The sequence below is a fragment of the Amblyraja radiata genome, chromosome 3 (assembly GCF_010909765.2).
Source record: "Amblyraja radiata isolate CabotCenter1 chromosome 3, sAmbRad1.1.pri, whole genome shotgun sequence".
Lineage (NCBI taxonomy): Eukaryota > Metazoa > Chordata > Chondrichthyes > Rajiformes > Rajidae > Amblyraja > Amblyraja radiata.
In genome coordinates, this window is record NC_045958.1 from 62,642,568 (window position 1) to 62,659,489 (window position 16,922).

The 16,922-nt window shown below is 46.2% G+C and overlaps 1 protein-coding gene across 1 annotated transcript; it reads left to right on the top strand.

Moving 5' to 3' along the window:
- Positions 1–2,196: 2,196 nt before the first annotated feature.
- Positions 2,197–15,996, top strand: LOC116971087 (trypsin inhibitor ClTI-1-like). The gene is made up of 4 exons (XM_033017916.1): positions 2,197–2,324; positions 13,738–13,772; positions 13,871–13,986; positions 15,843–15,996. Exons 1-4 carry the CDS (start codon positions 2,270–2,272, stop codon positions 15,907–15,909), a joined length of 273 nt encoding a protein of 90 aa, XP_032873807.1. The 5' UTR covers positions 2,197–2,269; the 3' UTR covers positions 15,910–15,996.
- Positions 15,997–16,922: the final 926 nt, after the last annotated feature.

Consider the following 16,922-nt stretch of genomic DNA (forward strand, 5'->3'; position numbering starts at 1 on the left):
CGGGCCGCGGGACCCCAGCGCTGATGGTAGTAACACCACTTCCCCTTACCGGGGTCGCCTGGGACAGACGGCGCAGCTGAACTCCCGGTGGACGCAGGGATTGGTCTCTGGGCCCTCCAGGACACAGCCAACACCCGATTGATCGAGCCACTGTCCTGGTGCTTGGACTGCCACAGCTCATCTGCACGCTCCACTAGCTGCAGGGGGTCAGCGAAATCCTCACCGGCGAGAAGCAGGCGGATGTCGTCTGGCATCTGTTCCAAGAAGGCCTGTTCGAAGGGAAGGTAGAGCTGATGATCGTCCATAAGGGTGAGCATCTCACTCATGAGCACCAATGGCTTGCGATCGCTGAAGCCGCCCATGTGCATGAGCTGCGCTGTGCGGTCCAGGCGGCTGAGCCCAAAGGTACACAGGAGTAGCGCTTTGAGGCCCTCGTATTTGTCCTCATCCGACGGCGCGCATAGGTAATGGATCAAGCGACCGGCCGTCTCCTGATCCAACGCGCAAACCACGTTATGGTACCGGGTGTCATCAGCCGTGATGCGTCGGATGTGGAACTGGGCCTCGACTTGCCGCAACCATACTTGGGGCTGCGATTTCCAGAACACGGGCAGCTTCAGGGAGACCGCATTCTGCTGGGCTGGATTGACAGCGACCTCGGGCTGTTGAGGTTAATCGTTGGCTGCGTCGAAAATTACGGTTTTGGATCGTCTGAGTCACCAATATGGCAGGTGAAGAAGCAAGGCATGCGTGGTGAAACAAATAAATCTTTATTGACAAAGTGAACAGCACACAAGTGAATGGGGGAAGGTTAACCAGGGGTTCATTATATATACAAGGGCACACCCCCAAAATCCCGTGACGACTCCTGCCCGCCAAACCCAGTTACATGACCCTGCCCCCGACTGCCGAGGTTTTGCACAGTAAGTTGCCTAACCACCGGGTGGCGCCACAGCAGCACATTTTAAGAAGTAAAAACAAAGTCTCGACCTGAAATGTCACCTATCCTGTTCTCTAGAGATGCTGCCTGAGCTGCTGAATTACTCCAGCGCTTTGTGAACTTCAGTGACACTTTCAGGCGGATATCTTAGCATTAGAGATTTAGTTGGAAACCGGGATTGTTCTTAGCACAGAGACCATCAATGGGATATGCTGATGCGGATGTTGGAAATGGCGAATCATTTTGATTGAAAAATATAAAGAAAAAAATATTCAATTGGCTAGTGTTTTTTTTTGCATGTGACTGAGATTCTTCTTGGCTGGTGATTTCAGTCTGCTGGTTCGATCATCTGTTTCCACAGGCAGTGACTCTGGTATTCCAAGAAACTGGTTTCACAAGGTCTGCCACTGCTTAATTGGGAACTGGCAGGGAGTGCATCATGAATGTAGACCCACCTCTCCCCAGAGAGCTGGTACATGGAGATACCAGAGGCAAGATAAGGACTTCTCTATTTCAACAAGTTGTGGTGACCTGTTTGAACGAATTTTAGAGAAACCTTCGTTTAGTAAATCTTTCAAACAATCACTACAATCACTTAGTAAGCACAATTTAAAATATTACATTTTGTTCCATATTCTTCCCACTAAAATGAATGACCCTTATTTCCCATGTAAGCTTAATATAGGGGTGTTTTAATAACATGGAAAGGCAATAGAAACTAAATGGTATAACTTTGAAGTGAATGTGATGAAGGCACAAAAAAACTAAATGGCCTTCTTCTGTACAATTTTATTCAATGCTATTATGATGCCATTTAATAATCAAAGCGGCAAATGCCCATAATTGAATTCCCAATTACCCCCATGTGGATAGTGGCTGTGGTTTATACACAAGGCCATGGCCACTTGTCATGATTTGTAACAGTCAGCTTCAGGGAGACAAAGTGCTCACTGTACTACTTCAGTAAAGACAGGGCATTTTGGATGACCCTCAAGAGATTGTGTCCTCGGATGTTTGTGCTGTGCCCGGACCTGAGTATTGCTTTACATATGTTCCAGCTTACTCACTGTTATTTGTTGCTTCAGACACTCTCGCTCTCACACACACACATACTCACACACGGACACAAGTATACATATACACATACACATGCACTCTGGGCCGTCCTCATCCAGCTTCACCCAATGTGTGATCCACATTGCTCAATGAGTCACTGGTCAGCCATCCCTTGATATAAACCAGCTCAACCCAAGGCTGTGCAACGCAGAGACAAGGGTCGAAACAAGGCGAGGACTGCACATCACCGACACAGGTCTCTGCTGTGGGAGAATGAAACCATTCTCAGCGTTTGCTCTTGTCTCCCTCTTTCTCCTCTCCACTGTGGGTAAGTTACTCTTGGTGTCTCCGTTGGACTTTCATTTCTCCTGTATCTGACTGAATTCTTTCAGCTAGTGCCTTCGACTTTCTGATACAGATTCAGATTGAAATGGACTTTGATATTTGGTGAACTTTGAAAATACAGGAATGTTTCCAGACCGTGACATCCTGAACAGAAAAAAAACGAACATGGAACAGTACAGCACAAGAACAGACCCCTCGGCTCACAATGCCTGTGCCCAGTATGATATCAAGACATCTCTTATCTACCTGCATCCATCCCACCATTTAGTTTAGAGGAACAGGTCCTACGGCTCACAGGATCCACATCGGCCAGTGACCCCCAGACACAAACACTATCCTACACACTAGGGACAATTTGCAATTTTTACTGAAGCCAATTAACCCACAAACCTGCGCATCTTGGGAGTGTGGCTGGAAACCAGAGCATCCAGGGAAAACCCTCGTGGTCACAGGGAGAACGTACAAACTCAGTACAAACAGCATCTGTATTCAGGATGTAACCCAGGTCTCTGGCGCTGTAAGGCTACAACTCTACCGCTGTGCAACTGTGCCGCCCCATATTTCCATATGCTTATCCAAAAGCCTCTTAAATGTCACTATCATTAACTCAACCACTAACCCCAGTAGTGTGTTCTGGGCTCTCACCACCCTCTGTGCAAAAAAGTTGCCCTGCACAACTCCTTTATTATTTTGCTCCGCACCTTAAAGCTGAAGAAGAAAATGCCATCTGGTATTTGATTTCTCCATCCTGGGAAAATAGTTCTGACTGTCTACCCTATCTATACTTCTCATAATTATGTATACTTCTATCAGCTAAGTTACTAGAAAGTATTCTAAGGGATAAGATATACATGCATTTAGATGGACAAGGACTGATTAGGGGTAGTCAGCATGGTTTTGTATATGGGAGGTCATGGCTCATGAACCTGTGACTTTTGTGAAATGTGACCAATAAAGGTTGTTGAGGGCAGAGCTGTAAATGTTGTATATATGGGTTTCAGTAGAGCATTCGACAATGTTCTGCATTGTAGGCTGCTCTGAAAAGTTAGAGTGCATGGGATCCAACGAGAGATAGTTGAATGGATAGAAAATTGGCTTCATGGAAGGAAGCAGAGGCTGATGGTGGATGTTTTTCAGACTGGAGGTCTGTAACTAGTGATGTGCCTCAGGGTTCGGAGCTGGGCCCATTACTCTTTGTCATCTATATCAATGATTTAGTATTGAGTATAGAAGTTGGGAGGTCTTGTTATACAAGATGTTGGTGAGGTCACATTTATAATATTGTGTTCAGTTTTGGTCACCATGTTATAGGAAAGATGTTGTCAAACTTGAAAAGGTTCAGAGAAGATTTACCAGGATATTGCCAGGAGTCGATGGATTGAGCTAGATGGAAAGTATGAACAGGCTAATGTTTTATTCCTTGGAGTGCAGGAGGATGAAGGGTGATTTTACAGAGGTGTACTAAATTATGAGGGAAATAGATCGGGTAAATGCACAGAATCTTTTGCCCAGAGTAGGGGAATCGAGAACCAAAGAACATAGGTTTAAGGTGAGGGGGGAAAGATTTAATGAGAACCTGAGGGTTAACATTTTTACACAAAGGGTGGTGGGTGTATGGAACGAGCTGCCGAAGGAGGTAGTTGAGGCAGGTACTATCGCAACGGTTAAGAAACTTTTAGGCAGGTACATGGATAGGGGAGGTTTAGTGGGATATGGGCCAAAAGCAGACAGGTAACTGCACAAACTGCAAAAAAATGCTGATAGGAGTCCATGAAGCTGACATGTGAAACAGGCACCCATCGGGTTTTGTCATGTAATCTGTTGATATGCATCATCTTTCAGATGAAAGAAACCATAAGAATGTGAAAACTTGAGGGAGTGTTGCGCTGTTGGAAGGCAAAGTTGGCAACATATTTCTGGGATTTAGGAAATCAGGGTCTTATAAAGGTAGAAATTGAAAAGGTTAATGTTTTATTTTTTATTTTCATAGCACAGGATCAGAGAAACAGGAATAGTTCATTTTGCCCATCAAACTAACTATTCAATTGTGAACATAACTGAGTTGAAGCCAAACTCACTCTTATTTCAATTTTCTGTATGAACATCCATCCAAATGATGCTTTACGAGACCACACTTGGAGAACCAGAAACACATTTGTTTTCTTTACCTGAGAATGGATGTGGTGTAACAGTTTCACTAAATTGAGTGCTGGAATGATGGATTGAACCCGTAATCTCTGGAGATTAGAAGACTCTGAGGTGATTGGAAGATATGCAAAATTCTTCGATGTGGAAGAGTAGACTTTGACAAGCCGTTGCCCCTGGCTGAGGTGTCTAGATTGAAGGATAAATTACAGATCATTTAGAACTGAGATAAAAAAAATATTTCCTGTAAATAGCGAAAGAATACAATCTGAAGTTGAAGATCATCTTTAATCAGTGTCCATATTATAGCGGTACAGCAGGTTGTTAGTTGTTAATACATCGTGACCGCTTCCAAGACTGACTAATGTAGGAAGTGGGTGTTAGTATGAATCGTACAGTAGGGTGGGGTTAGTGATGCTATTCTACTATGATTGGTTCTCATGCATAAACCAATCTACATCCTTCCCCGTAAAGAGTGAATACAGTAAGCACACATGTCGTAAGAATTCAAACATACTCGCCATATCTGTCAGGCGGTCTACTAATACGGCCCAAACATGTACGGACTAAGCCCTCCCCCCCTTCGCCAGAAAGATTAAAAGGAGGTGGTGAACCCGGAAGTGAGAAAGCAGAAGGGGACACCCATGGTGACCGACAGGGGGAGCATGCAGGAGAGGTACTTTAGTGGTTAGTCATAGCCGCCGGTCGTGGTGGGGTACGGGACATGCTGGAACTGGTGGTGAACGTGGCAGCAGACGGCTGGAACTGTAGAGGTGGAGCATAAGGACCGGCTGGTGGTGGACGTGGCTCCTTCACAGCAAGCAAGTGTTGGTGGCTCCCACGGTATAGGGCGCCATCATAGTCCACAAGGTGAGATTGTGGTTCTTCAGCCAGGCCAACAACACTACCCAAACGGGAATGTCCCACGGAAGTTTGTAAACGGACGACTTGGCCCGGCAGTAGGGGTTTAAGTGGTTTGCTGGACTTGTTATGCGATCGTTTCTGGATGTCGTGTTTCTCCTGGATGCGCTTCTGGATCGTAGTTGGCTTCAGCACCTGTGGCACCAGCTTCTGCTGGGCAATCGGAATCGGAGGTCTCGTTGTCCTGGACATCAGTCGCTGGGCCGGCGAGCCCAGGGTTCCGTCTCTAGCAATGTTCCTTAGGTTTAAGAGGTCGAGGTACATATTTGACTTGGCTAGGTGGACGCGCTCCATTAGCTGTTTAGCGCTTCTGACAGCTCGTTCAGCGAGCCCGTTACTTTGTGGGTATTCGGGGCTGCTCGTAACGTGGTGGAAATTCCATCGGTTAGCAAAGAGTCTAAAGGCGTGACTGGTAAACTGTCTTCCGTTGTCCGTCTGCAAACGGACAGGTGCGCCGAATGTGGAGAAGTGTTTCTGTAGCTTTTGAATGACCATTTCTGATGTGGTCGAGGTCAGTAGGTCGAGTTCGAACCAGTTAGAATAGGAGTCAACCAGGACAAGATAGTGTTTACCGTGTCACTCGAAGATGTCTGCCGCCAGCGACGTCCAGGGCAGTGCTGGCGGAGGTTGTTGCAGTAAGGGTTGTCTCTGTTGATGCGGTGCAAGGCTGTTGCAAATGGGGCAGGAGGCTGTCCTGTCCCGTATACACTTGGTTATCCTGGGCCTGTAGAACAGGTTCTGTGCATGGGCCAGCGCGGCATCAGTTCCTGGGTGGCCGCTGTGTGCCTCTTTGTAGTATTCATCAAGTAGTGATGAGGGGATCACGACTTTGTGGCCCTTAACTATGACATCATCCTGTATTACCAGTTCATCGCGGACTGAGAAGAACGGCTGCACCTCTGGCCGTACGCTGGATTGTCTGTCTGGCCAGCCTCTTTTGATTCTGGATGAAAGTACCTGGAGGGTGGCGTCGGCGGCTGTGTGTTCGGCTAAGCAGCGCAGTTGTTTTGTAGGAACAAAGTCAATGCTGAGAACAGTAAACTCGTCCCGTTCGTAGGGGGTGTCATTCGCTGGATGCCCGCGGTGCGCGAGAGAAGGTGTCCGCAACGAGCATGTCTTTACCCTTCTTGTAAACAAGTTTAAAGTCAAATCGCTGGAGCTGCATCATCATATGCTGCAGACGTGCAGGTGCTGCGTGGATAAGTTTGTTGAGGATCGTCACCAGGGGTTGGTGGTCTGTCTCGACCATGAAAACATTACCAAAGATAAAGTCCTTGAATTTGGAACAAGCGAAGACAACAGCCAGCAGCTCCTTCTCGATTTGCGTGTAGTGCTGTTCGGAGTCGGTCATGGTGCGGGAGGCAGAAGAGACAAGGCGCAAAGTTCCATCGGTAGATGATTGTAGGCAGGCTGTGCCGAGTCCGAATCGTGAGGCATCGCAGGTAACTGTCACAGGGCGCTTCAGATCGAAAAATGTCAAGGTGGGTGCGCTGGTCAGCTTTGATTTTAAAGCGTCAAATGCTTTTTGGTGTTGCTGGAACCAGGACCAGGCAGTATCCTTTCTAGTTAGTTGTCGCAGAGGCGAACTCAGTTCACTGAGGTTTGGTATGAATTTTCCCTGATAGTTCACCATACCCAGGAATCGCTGCAGGCCGAGCACGTCGGTTGGGACAGGCATCTCTGTGATGGCAGTAGTTTTCTTCGGATCCGGCCTGAGACCGTCAAGAGTGAACACATGACCAACATAGGTGACCTCTGAAACCCTGAACATACACTTGTTAAGGTTAAATTTCAGGTTGATCTGACGTGCCCGGTCCATGATAAGCTTTAGGTTGTAGTCGTGCTCCGGTGTGTCTTTGCCATAAACCAAGATATCATCCACTATGATGGCACACGGGGGGCCCTGGACCAGCAGTTCCATGTTCCTCTGGACGAGTTGATGCTGAATGGCATTCTTAGAAACTTGAATCTGCCAAATGGAGTGGCAAATGTGGTACGGTTTGACGACTCGTCTTCTAGCGGTACCTGCCAGAAAGAGCTCTTTGCATCGAGGACGGAAAATACGGTAGCTCGCTCGATCTGCGCCGCAACGTCCTCGACAGTCCTCATAGGATAATGCGGGCGCCTGATGGCAGAGTTCAATTCCTTTGGATTGATGCACACGTGGAGCTCGTTTTTATCCTTCTTGAGAGTAGCAACCATAGTGGAGACCCATTCTGTGGGCTCACTGATCTCCTCTAGCATGCCTAAGGAGACCATGTTCTTTAGTTCAGACTCAATCCTGTCTCTCATGGCATGTGGTGCGCGGACGACAGGGTCAACATTGGGGTCAATGGATATCTTGTAGGTCACAGGCAGCTTGCTTAGTTTGCCATCGAACAAATCATGGTATTCTTTAACCGGGTCAACAGATATCAGTAGCTTGTGGACCAACTGGTCAAAGGAAATCAGACCCAAGTCCTGGCATGCGTGGATGCCCAGTAGAGTCACAGAGTCAGAATTTAAAACATAGAAGGTCAGATTCCTTGTATTCTTTTTCAGCACTCATTTAAAAGTGGTTCTTCCCAGTGGAAGCAAAACTTCCCCCCCGTAAGCATGCAGAGTGTAGTTGTCTTTAGTCAAGGCCTCATTATTTCTTATCTTGGTGTATAGGTGCACCGACATTACGTTTACTTTGGCCCCAGTATCGAGCTTGGCCTTCACGACTTTATTATTAATTGACATCAGAACTGTAGGATCGAGAATCTTACCAGCTGTGTGAAGGAGTGAATACACAGTTGACTCCCCATATGAGTTAATTGGACTGTCCTCGGGGGCAGAGTCGAGCTGGTCTTGAGAAGCAGAAGTTGTTTGGTCTTGTAGCAGGTGTAGATTAGACGCTGAACTAGAAGGTCTTTTCCCACGGGCTCTGCAAGCGGCAGAGAAATGGTTCATCTTCTTGCAGTAATTGCAAGACTTCCCGTAAGCAGGGCATTGTCTCGCTTGTTGTGGAGGTAGTTACAGTTAGGACATCTCCTGGGGGGCTCATTAGCAAATCCCCGATTAGCCAGTCGAGGGGCCTAGGTCATAAATCTTCTGTTATCGGTCGGTGTTCGCGGTCTGTTAAACCCTGTCAAATTGATAGATTTTTTTTCTGAGTCAAACTGCTCGCTTTATGGAGCGACAAACTCGGCCAAACGACAGGCATATGCAGCCTGCTCAAGTGTTAAATTAGGGTTCCGCAGCAACTCTCACCGTAGCTTCTGATCATTCATCCCAGAGACCAATTTGTCCCTTATCAGCTGATTAGTCATTGTCTCAAATCAGCACCTCTGGGCCATGTATCGTAAATCACAAATGAATTTCTCCACCGGCTCATCAGGAAGCTGGTGTCTCGCGAAGAATTTAGCTCTTTCTAAAATGCGGTTCGAAGGCAGGTCACATATCTCACTGAATTTACGCAGTAAAACATTAGGATCATTCATAGATTCTGCAGGTGTAGCTACCTGGCCGTTGTCGTCACGAATTGCTGGAGCGTATTCAAAAGTCCGAGCTCTCATCATGGCCTCGGGACCCGCAAGGTTAAGTAGAAGGGAGGCTTTGACAGTGTCTGGTTCATTTCGGTGGACGATGTTCATGTAGTGTTGGTAATCAATCTCAAATATCCGCCATCGCTCACCGACGTCGGAATCAAAGGTAAGCTGTGCAGGCTTTCTGCAAGATTGAGCCATAGTAAAGCAAGAAACAAAAAACTGATAAACAGAAATAAAACCCGATAGACGAAAGCGTGGGTTACTCCAAGTTGACTGACACCATGTAATTAGCCTAAGAATACAATCTGAAGTTCAAGATCATCTTTAATCAGTGACCATATTATAACTGTACAGCAGGTCGTTAGGTGTTAGTACATCGTGACCGCTTCCAAGACTGACTAATGTAGGAAGTGGGTGTTAGTATGAATCGTACTGTAGGGTGGGGTTAGTGATGCTATTCTACTATGATTGGTTCTCATGCATAAACCAATCTACATTTCCCAATTTGAATCTTTAGAATCTTCTGCCCCAGCAGGATGTGGATGGTAAGACTAAGGCTGATATCATTTCGTGACCATGGGAATCAAGGATGTGGAATCCTGGTGGGAAAATGGAGTTGAGTCTTTGGATCATCCATGGTATTAGTGGATGCTGAAAGAGGCTTACAGGTCTACCCTGCTCCTAGTTCATATGTTCTCATTTAGATGAGAAAAAGCTTCCTGATTTAATTCCTGAATCATCCAACTCTACAGTTAAAGCTAAGGTCCTTGTTCATGGCTGTGTTTCTGTACATTACTGTATATTCATCATCTGATTCCAATCATCACTCAACCTTGTACTCTGGGACATACAAGTTAAAACCAGGAATGTTATCCTTCTGACACGAACCGTCCTCAGGTGTGCTATTATTCTGGTGAACCTGCACTGCATCCACTCTGCTGTCTACTTGTTCTTCCAATGGTGTCATAATCGGTACCCTGTGTGGAATGTGAACAAAACTCTGTGCAACTTCGCAAATATCAAAATAAAGGAAAAAACAAAGTGAAGTTAAGAATTTTTAATAACTGTAGGTGGATTCTCCTTCTCCAATAGAAACCACAAAGACCTCTTCCTGGGAAGCTACAATGTCGTTGTGAATTGTTGTGGGTTTGGGAGTTGGCAGTTAGTAGAGGGAGTGTGATATTGTTAGTTATACATAAAGTCTTAATATTTGTCTATTCCTTGTTAAAGGGCTTTAAGAATCAGCCCTGCACCCTGATACAGAAGTCAAGTCTTACAGAAAACCAGATAGAAGTGTTAGGTTCCTTTCCCTTTAGAACATTACATAAATTATTCAGGGATTGCAAACCCCCAGAATGATTAACCTCCTGTGTCTGGTTCCACCTTCTATCATACCTGAATGGATGAGGAGTTGAGGGGAGAGGGTCTGTGTTGATATTTGTCCATCTGTTCAAAAAGGGCAAAATGTTGTCAGGAAGACACACCTAAAATTAGAAAATATCATGCTTCGTGCTCCTTCGTTATGTTTCACAGACTCTCTGACATACAACACCATCCTGTGACTCAAGAGATGTACATCTTCAATGTGTAGGAAGGAACTGTAGATGCTGGTTTGCACTGAAGATAGACACAAAATGCTGGAGTAACTCAGTGGCAGGCAGCATCTCTGGAGAAAAGGAATACGTGATGTTTCGGGTCAAGACCCTTCATCAGACTCAGACGGGTGAGAGGGAAACTAGTGGTATGAAAAGGTTCAGAACAAGTCAGGCACCGATGACCCAGGAAAAGTGGAGCCCACAATGGTCCATTGTTGGCTGTGGATGAGGTGATTACGAAGGGATAGGAACAGTGAACTAGCAGGACGACCAGGGTGGGGGAGGGGCAGTGAGGGGGAGAGAGAGAGGGAATGCACCAGTTACTTGAATTTAGAGAAAGCAATCTTCATACCGCTGGTATAACAAAATAATATAAACAAAATATGGGGTGCTGTTCCTCCAATTTCTCTGACCGTGGAGGAGGCCCAGGACAGAAAGGTCAGTATGGGAATTAGAAAGGGAGTTAAAATGTTTGGCAACTGGGAGGTCGCGTAGGCCAAGATGGACACTACGTAGGTGTTCTGTGAAAAAATTGACAAGTCTACATTTGTTTTTGCCAATATATGGGAGACAAGAATGTTTTATTGTCATATGTAATGTCCCAGATAGAAAAATGAAATTCTTACTTGCTGCAGCACAACAGAATATGTAAACATAGTACACTGTAAACAATATAATAAACAAGAGAAAAAAAAGTTCAGTGTGTCCAAACCGAGAACAACAAATTCAGTAGATGAGGTTGGAGGAGGTGCAAGTGAACCTCTGCCTCACATGAAAGGACTGTCGGGGTGCCTGGATGGAGTAGAGGAAGGAGGTATAGGAACCGGTGTTGCATCTCCTGCGGTTGCAGAGGATGGTACCTGGGGAGGAGATGGTTTGGGTGGGAAGGGATGAGTGAACCAAGGAGTTGCAGAGGGAGCGGTCTCCGCAGAAAGCAGAAAGGGATGATGGGAAGATGTGACTAAAGGTGGGATCCAGTTGGAGGTGGCGAAAATGTCGGAGGTTTATGTGCTATATGCGACGGCTGATGGGGTGAAAGGTGAAGACCCAGTGCAAGGAGGAAATGAAGATTGAGCAGCAGATATTGGATGGGGAAGAGTGGGATAGAGTGGGGTCGGATGGGAAAGGTGAGGGAGGTTGGTAGACTTGGGGAGGTGGGGATGGTGAAGGAAAGCGGGGGGAGGAATGGAGGGTGGAGTAGGGTGGGAAAGTGTGGAGGATGTCAGAGGATGGACCATGTGTGAAAAGGTGGGAGGAGGGAGAAGGTGGGAGAGGTGAAAGAGGGTGGGGTGAGGAGCGAGTAAAGGAGTGAGGGAAGATGGGGGAAGTTGGAAGGGTTGGTGGATGGGGAAACATGGGGAAGGTGTTGGGGAGTGGAGAGGGAAAGGGTGAGGGAGAATGGTGCCCTCTCAATTCAAGGAATAATTCATCAAAAGAGTTTAACCATGGGAAGTTCTAGTTCAGATTTACAAAGAACTGTCGTTGTATCTTCACACAAATAAATCCCGTGGTTTGAATCTTCCTTATTAAAATAATAATATTCAGCAAAATCCCAGCTGGCCAGCAGAGCAATAGGTGGTGTAGAATTTGGGAGAGGCTTGGCATGAATGGACACTGAGATGAGAGCAGGATCATGCATCCTTTCAGGAGTCACTATAGGAATTACTGGATTGTCCGGAGCCTCTTCCAAGAATACCCGGCATTCCAGGAGCACACTGTTGTGTAAGAGGGGAGAGGAAAGGTTCAATTTTAAAGAAAGGTGGGTTGAGGGGTATTTAATTGTGATGCCAAACAGCCGAATATGACAAAATTTCAATCCGGAAGTGGCGGCGCTGTTGAACGGCTGCGGCTCGCCTGCAGTCCGTCTGTTTTTACTTTTTTGTGTTGTTTTTTTTGTCTTATTTAGTTAAATCTTTGGTTATTAGGTTGTTATGTGTAGGGGGGGGGGGCTGAAACAGGGATTTCTGTCTCTCCCTTCGGGGGAATGAGACTTTTTCTTGTCATATCCCCCTTCTCTGCCTCGGCCTGCGCTGAGGCCTAATGGCGGAGCTGGCGGCCTCCAACCTGCGACCGACCTCGAGGCTCCGGAGGTAAAGCCAGCCAGGACTCACCAACGTGAGGCTGGCCGTCTTCGAGCTGTGGCGGCGTTCGGGCAGCGGCACGACTCGGCGCTCCGGTGAGGGCGGCCCGGCGCGGGGCTGGGACGGTGCTGGCTGAGATGCTCCGGTGGCAGCGGCACGACTCGGCGCTCCGATGAGGGCGGCCCAGCGCGGGGCTGAGACGCTCCGGTGCAGTGGCACGACTCGAGACTGGGACGGCGCTCCCGTGAGGGCAGCCCGACTTGGGGCTGGGACGGCGCTCCGGTGGCTGAGGCGGCCCAGCTCGGGGCTGTGACGGTGCTCCGGGGGCTGTGGTGGCCCGGCGCGGGGCTGAGACGGTGCTCCGGTAGCTGAGGCGGCGTTCTGGCGGCAGCGGGCCAGTGGACAACATCGTCGGGAGCTCGCAGGTCACAGGCTGGTGCCTGTTTTCCGGAGCTCCCGCGGCAACAGCTGCGTCCGCTGGACTGGAGGGCGGCAGTTTCGACCACCCCGGGCCGCGGAGCTTGAACTGGCCCGTTCGCGGAGCTCGGTGAGCCGCGGGACTGACTTACCATCGCCTGGTGGGGTATCGCCTCAGCGCAGAGGGAGAAAAGGAGGGAAGAGACAGTAACCCGAAGATTTTTGCCTCCATCACAGTGAGGAGGTGCCTGGTGAATTCACTGTGGTGGATGTTAATTTGTGTTTATTGTGTGTTTTGTTGTTTATTATTACATGTATGGCTGCAGGCAACGACATTTCGTTCAGGCCGAAAGGTCTGAATGACAAATAAAGGATCTAAGTCTAAGTCTAAGCCTAATGTTCACTTGAATTCTCTCCCAAGCGTTTTTTTAAAAACTTTGTTTCAATAAACTCTGGGAATGTTTGAAAAACAGCAAATGCTGGAAATATTCAGCAGGTCAGGCAGCATTTGCAGAGAGTAAAGGAGAGTTAATGGTGCAAGTTGCTGAATTGACAAACACTATCCTTAAAGTCCCAATTGTTTTCTGGACTCAGTTTATGAGATTTCTCCGAGCTCTGGAATAGGCTCTTGTGAAATTTCAGACCTTGATGGCTTTTTTGTGATTTTTGTATGACAATATTTTGTTGCCACGTTGATGATTTGACCCTCACCTTTTGCATTTCAGCTGCAGAATTTTCATTTTCGGATGAGGCCACCGAGGTTAGTAGCAATGTTTCACTTTGCATCTGTCTCTCTCGCTAGCTTGCTTTTGCTTTGTGGCATTGAGCGACTGCAACTGATTATGTTCTGTGTTTCAGCCGATTTGTGAGCAGCTCAGAGAATTGTTCCAAGTATGCCCAAAAAGTTACATACCCGTGTGTGGAACTGATGGCATCACCTATGACAACGAATGCCACCTTTGCAATGCAGCTCAGTAAGTGTCACTTCAGGGATATGACAGAACTTATGGTCAGAAAAGTAAGCTGCTGTTACATCTTAGTACCACTTATTTATTAATGGGGGTCATTGTCACCATATGATCGTATACTATAATAACCATATAATTATTAAATGATTTGGCAGCATTGCTGCCAGAGACCAGGAATCCAGGCCATTGATTCAGCTAGTAGAGCTGATTGATGCCTCACAGCGCCAAAGACCTGGGTTCAATCCTGACCTTGGGCACCGGCTGTGTGGAGTGACAGTGTGAGTTTTCGTTGGGTGCTTCCACATCCCAAAAATGTGCAAGTTTGTAGGTTAATTGGCCTCTGTAAAAAAATCCCTAGTGTGCAGGAAGTGGATGAGAAAGTGGGATAACTGGCGTGATTGGGTGATCGATGGTTGGCATGGACTTGGTGGACCAAAAGGCTTGTTTCCAAGCAGTATCTCTAAACTAAAGCTGTGATTCTGAATTCCTTGTGGAGGTTGAAGCATTTACATCGAAGTAATTGAAGGAAACTGGGATCTTGGGTTGCTGCGAAAACTTGTCTGGCTCAGGGAATAAAATCTGCCATCCTTATGTGGCAGTAACTCCAGCTCCAATTTGGTTTGCTCTCCAACGACTTCTGTAATGACCTCACTTGTCATTCAGTCCTGGGTCAATAAGTCGAGACCCTTCTTCAGACCTGGCCCAAAGTGTCACCATTCCTTTTCTTCAGAGATGCTGCTTGTCCAGCTGAGTTACTCCCACATTTTGTGTCTATCTTCAGTTTAAACCAGCATTTGCAGTTCCTTCCCACACACAGGGTCAATGAGTGACAGACAGCAACACCCTCATCTCACAACAGAATACATTTCAAGATCCATATAATGGCAATCGGGAGCAAATGTTGCATACATTAACAAAGTAACAGTATTTATCCCCACGGGTACACCATTCTTTCTTTTGGGAGGCAGATATCCATATGTTTATGCAGCCTGATCTTCTACTTTATCTGTACTTCTGCTCTGCTGACTCCCTCTCACCTCAAAACATTGCAAATTAAAACTAAATGTCATAGAAATACTCAATAGGTCAGGTGAAGTGTGGGTGAGACCCCTTCATAAGCCTGAAATGTTAACTTGATTTTTCTGTCTTGGTGTTTCCAGCATTCTCTGTTTTTATTTCATATTTCCAGCATCTGTGATATTTTAGGTTCTTTGTATACGCTCAGCTCCACGCAGTGTGGCAATGACATAAGTTTCTTTCAGTCAATGTTACAAAGTACAGAGTTCCTTCCATTTGTTTCTTTCTGTTTTTTCAACAGTTTCAGTCATTGGGACACAATTTAAGACGGCACAGTGTACAATTAACTGGAACTGAAGGCTCATACACTCCGAGCCTTGAAACTGTCTTTTCATTCCACCCACAACTGGCAGCCATGCCACCCGCAACCAACCTCTAAAATTGTTTCTCTTAACTCCTCACCATTCTTTCCTCTTGCAGGACCCAACATATGATTACATCTTTGACATACTTCATTGGATATAGGCTCCCTCAGGGTCTCCTGAGGAACCAAGCTAATGTACACATGCTCTACTTTTCTTAAATGTTCACCTGTTGCCAAGCTTTGTAGCAGTTTGAAGAATAATCATAAATTAATTCACATTCTTTGAATATATAGTACTCCCATAACCACAGAGTTAATGATTGAAAGAAACCCGAGGGGATTTAGTACACATGAAGCCAAGTACAGTATTTCCATATTAGCACAACTTGGAGAAATCAGTGGCAGGCTCACACACTGTGTTTCAATAATCCCGTTTCAGGATAATAATCTTAATATAGCTAATGTTTTTTTTATATTCCAGAAAAGACCAAACTGAAATCTTGATCCAGAAATTCGGACCATGCGGAAATCAACGTCGCACCGATTAACCAGATTCCACAAATTGGTCAAATTAACATATTATTGTCGGTTGTATGTATGTGTCAACGATGGGGAAAATAGAGACAATCAAAACATGTACCTGCTGGAAATGGTGTCTTTACATTTTTTAAAGCTATTAAAGTTTTTTTTTGTATGAGAGCCAAATATTGTTTGTACTTTTAATGACTGAAAAACAAGCCATTTCAACTATAGCATAACATCCTTGACAAAATTAAATCTCCTAAGGTGCTTCACAAACACATTCAGACAAACATTATAAAAGCAGACCGAGGCAAGGTCAGCAGAAGTGGATGATCACAAAGAAATGGGTAATGAACAGGTGGAGAGATGTCGACCATCACACAAACCAACCTCCCTTTCATTGACTCAATTTAGCTAGGCCAACAGCATAATCAAGGATGAGTCGCACCCTGGGCACTCCCTCTTCTCCCCTCTCCCTTCGGGCAAAAGGTATAAGTGTGAAAACGTAAACCTCCAGATTCAGGGAGTTTTTCCCAGCTGTTATCAGGCAACTGAACCATCCTACCAACAACTAGAGAGAGCCTGAGCTACTATCTACCTCATTGGAGAAACTCGGACTATCATTGATTGGCCTTTATCTTGCGCTAAACATTATTCATGTTATCCCCTCATATATTTGTACACTGTGAATGGCTCGATTGTAATGATGTATTGTCTTTCTGTTTTCTGGTTAGGACGCAACAAAAGAAACTTTTCACTGTACCTCGGTACACATGACAGTATCTAAACTCAAAGTACATAGCTTATGGTCTTGCAATTGATGTTGCAGCCATTAATGGAAAGTGGAAAGAACTCTAAACTGCAGATGCTGGAATCTAGAGCAAGAAAACAAACACTGGAGGAACTCAATGGGTTGGGCAGCATCTGTGGAGGGGATGAACAGATGATATTTAGGGTCAGGACCCTTACACGTCATATATTGGATCCTACAATAGAGTGGAAGATGCACAACAGATCAGAAATGGAGGAAAGCAAACCT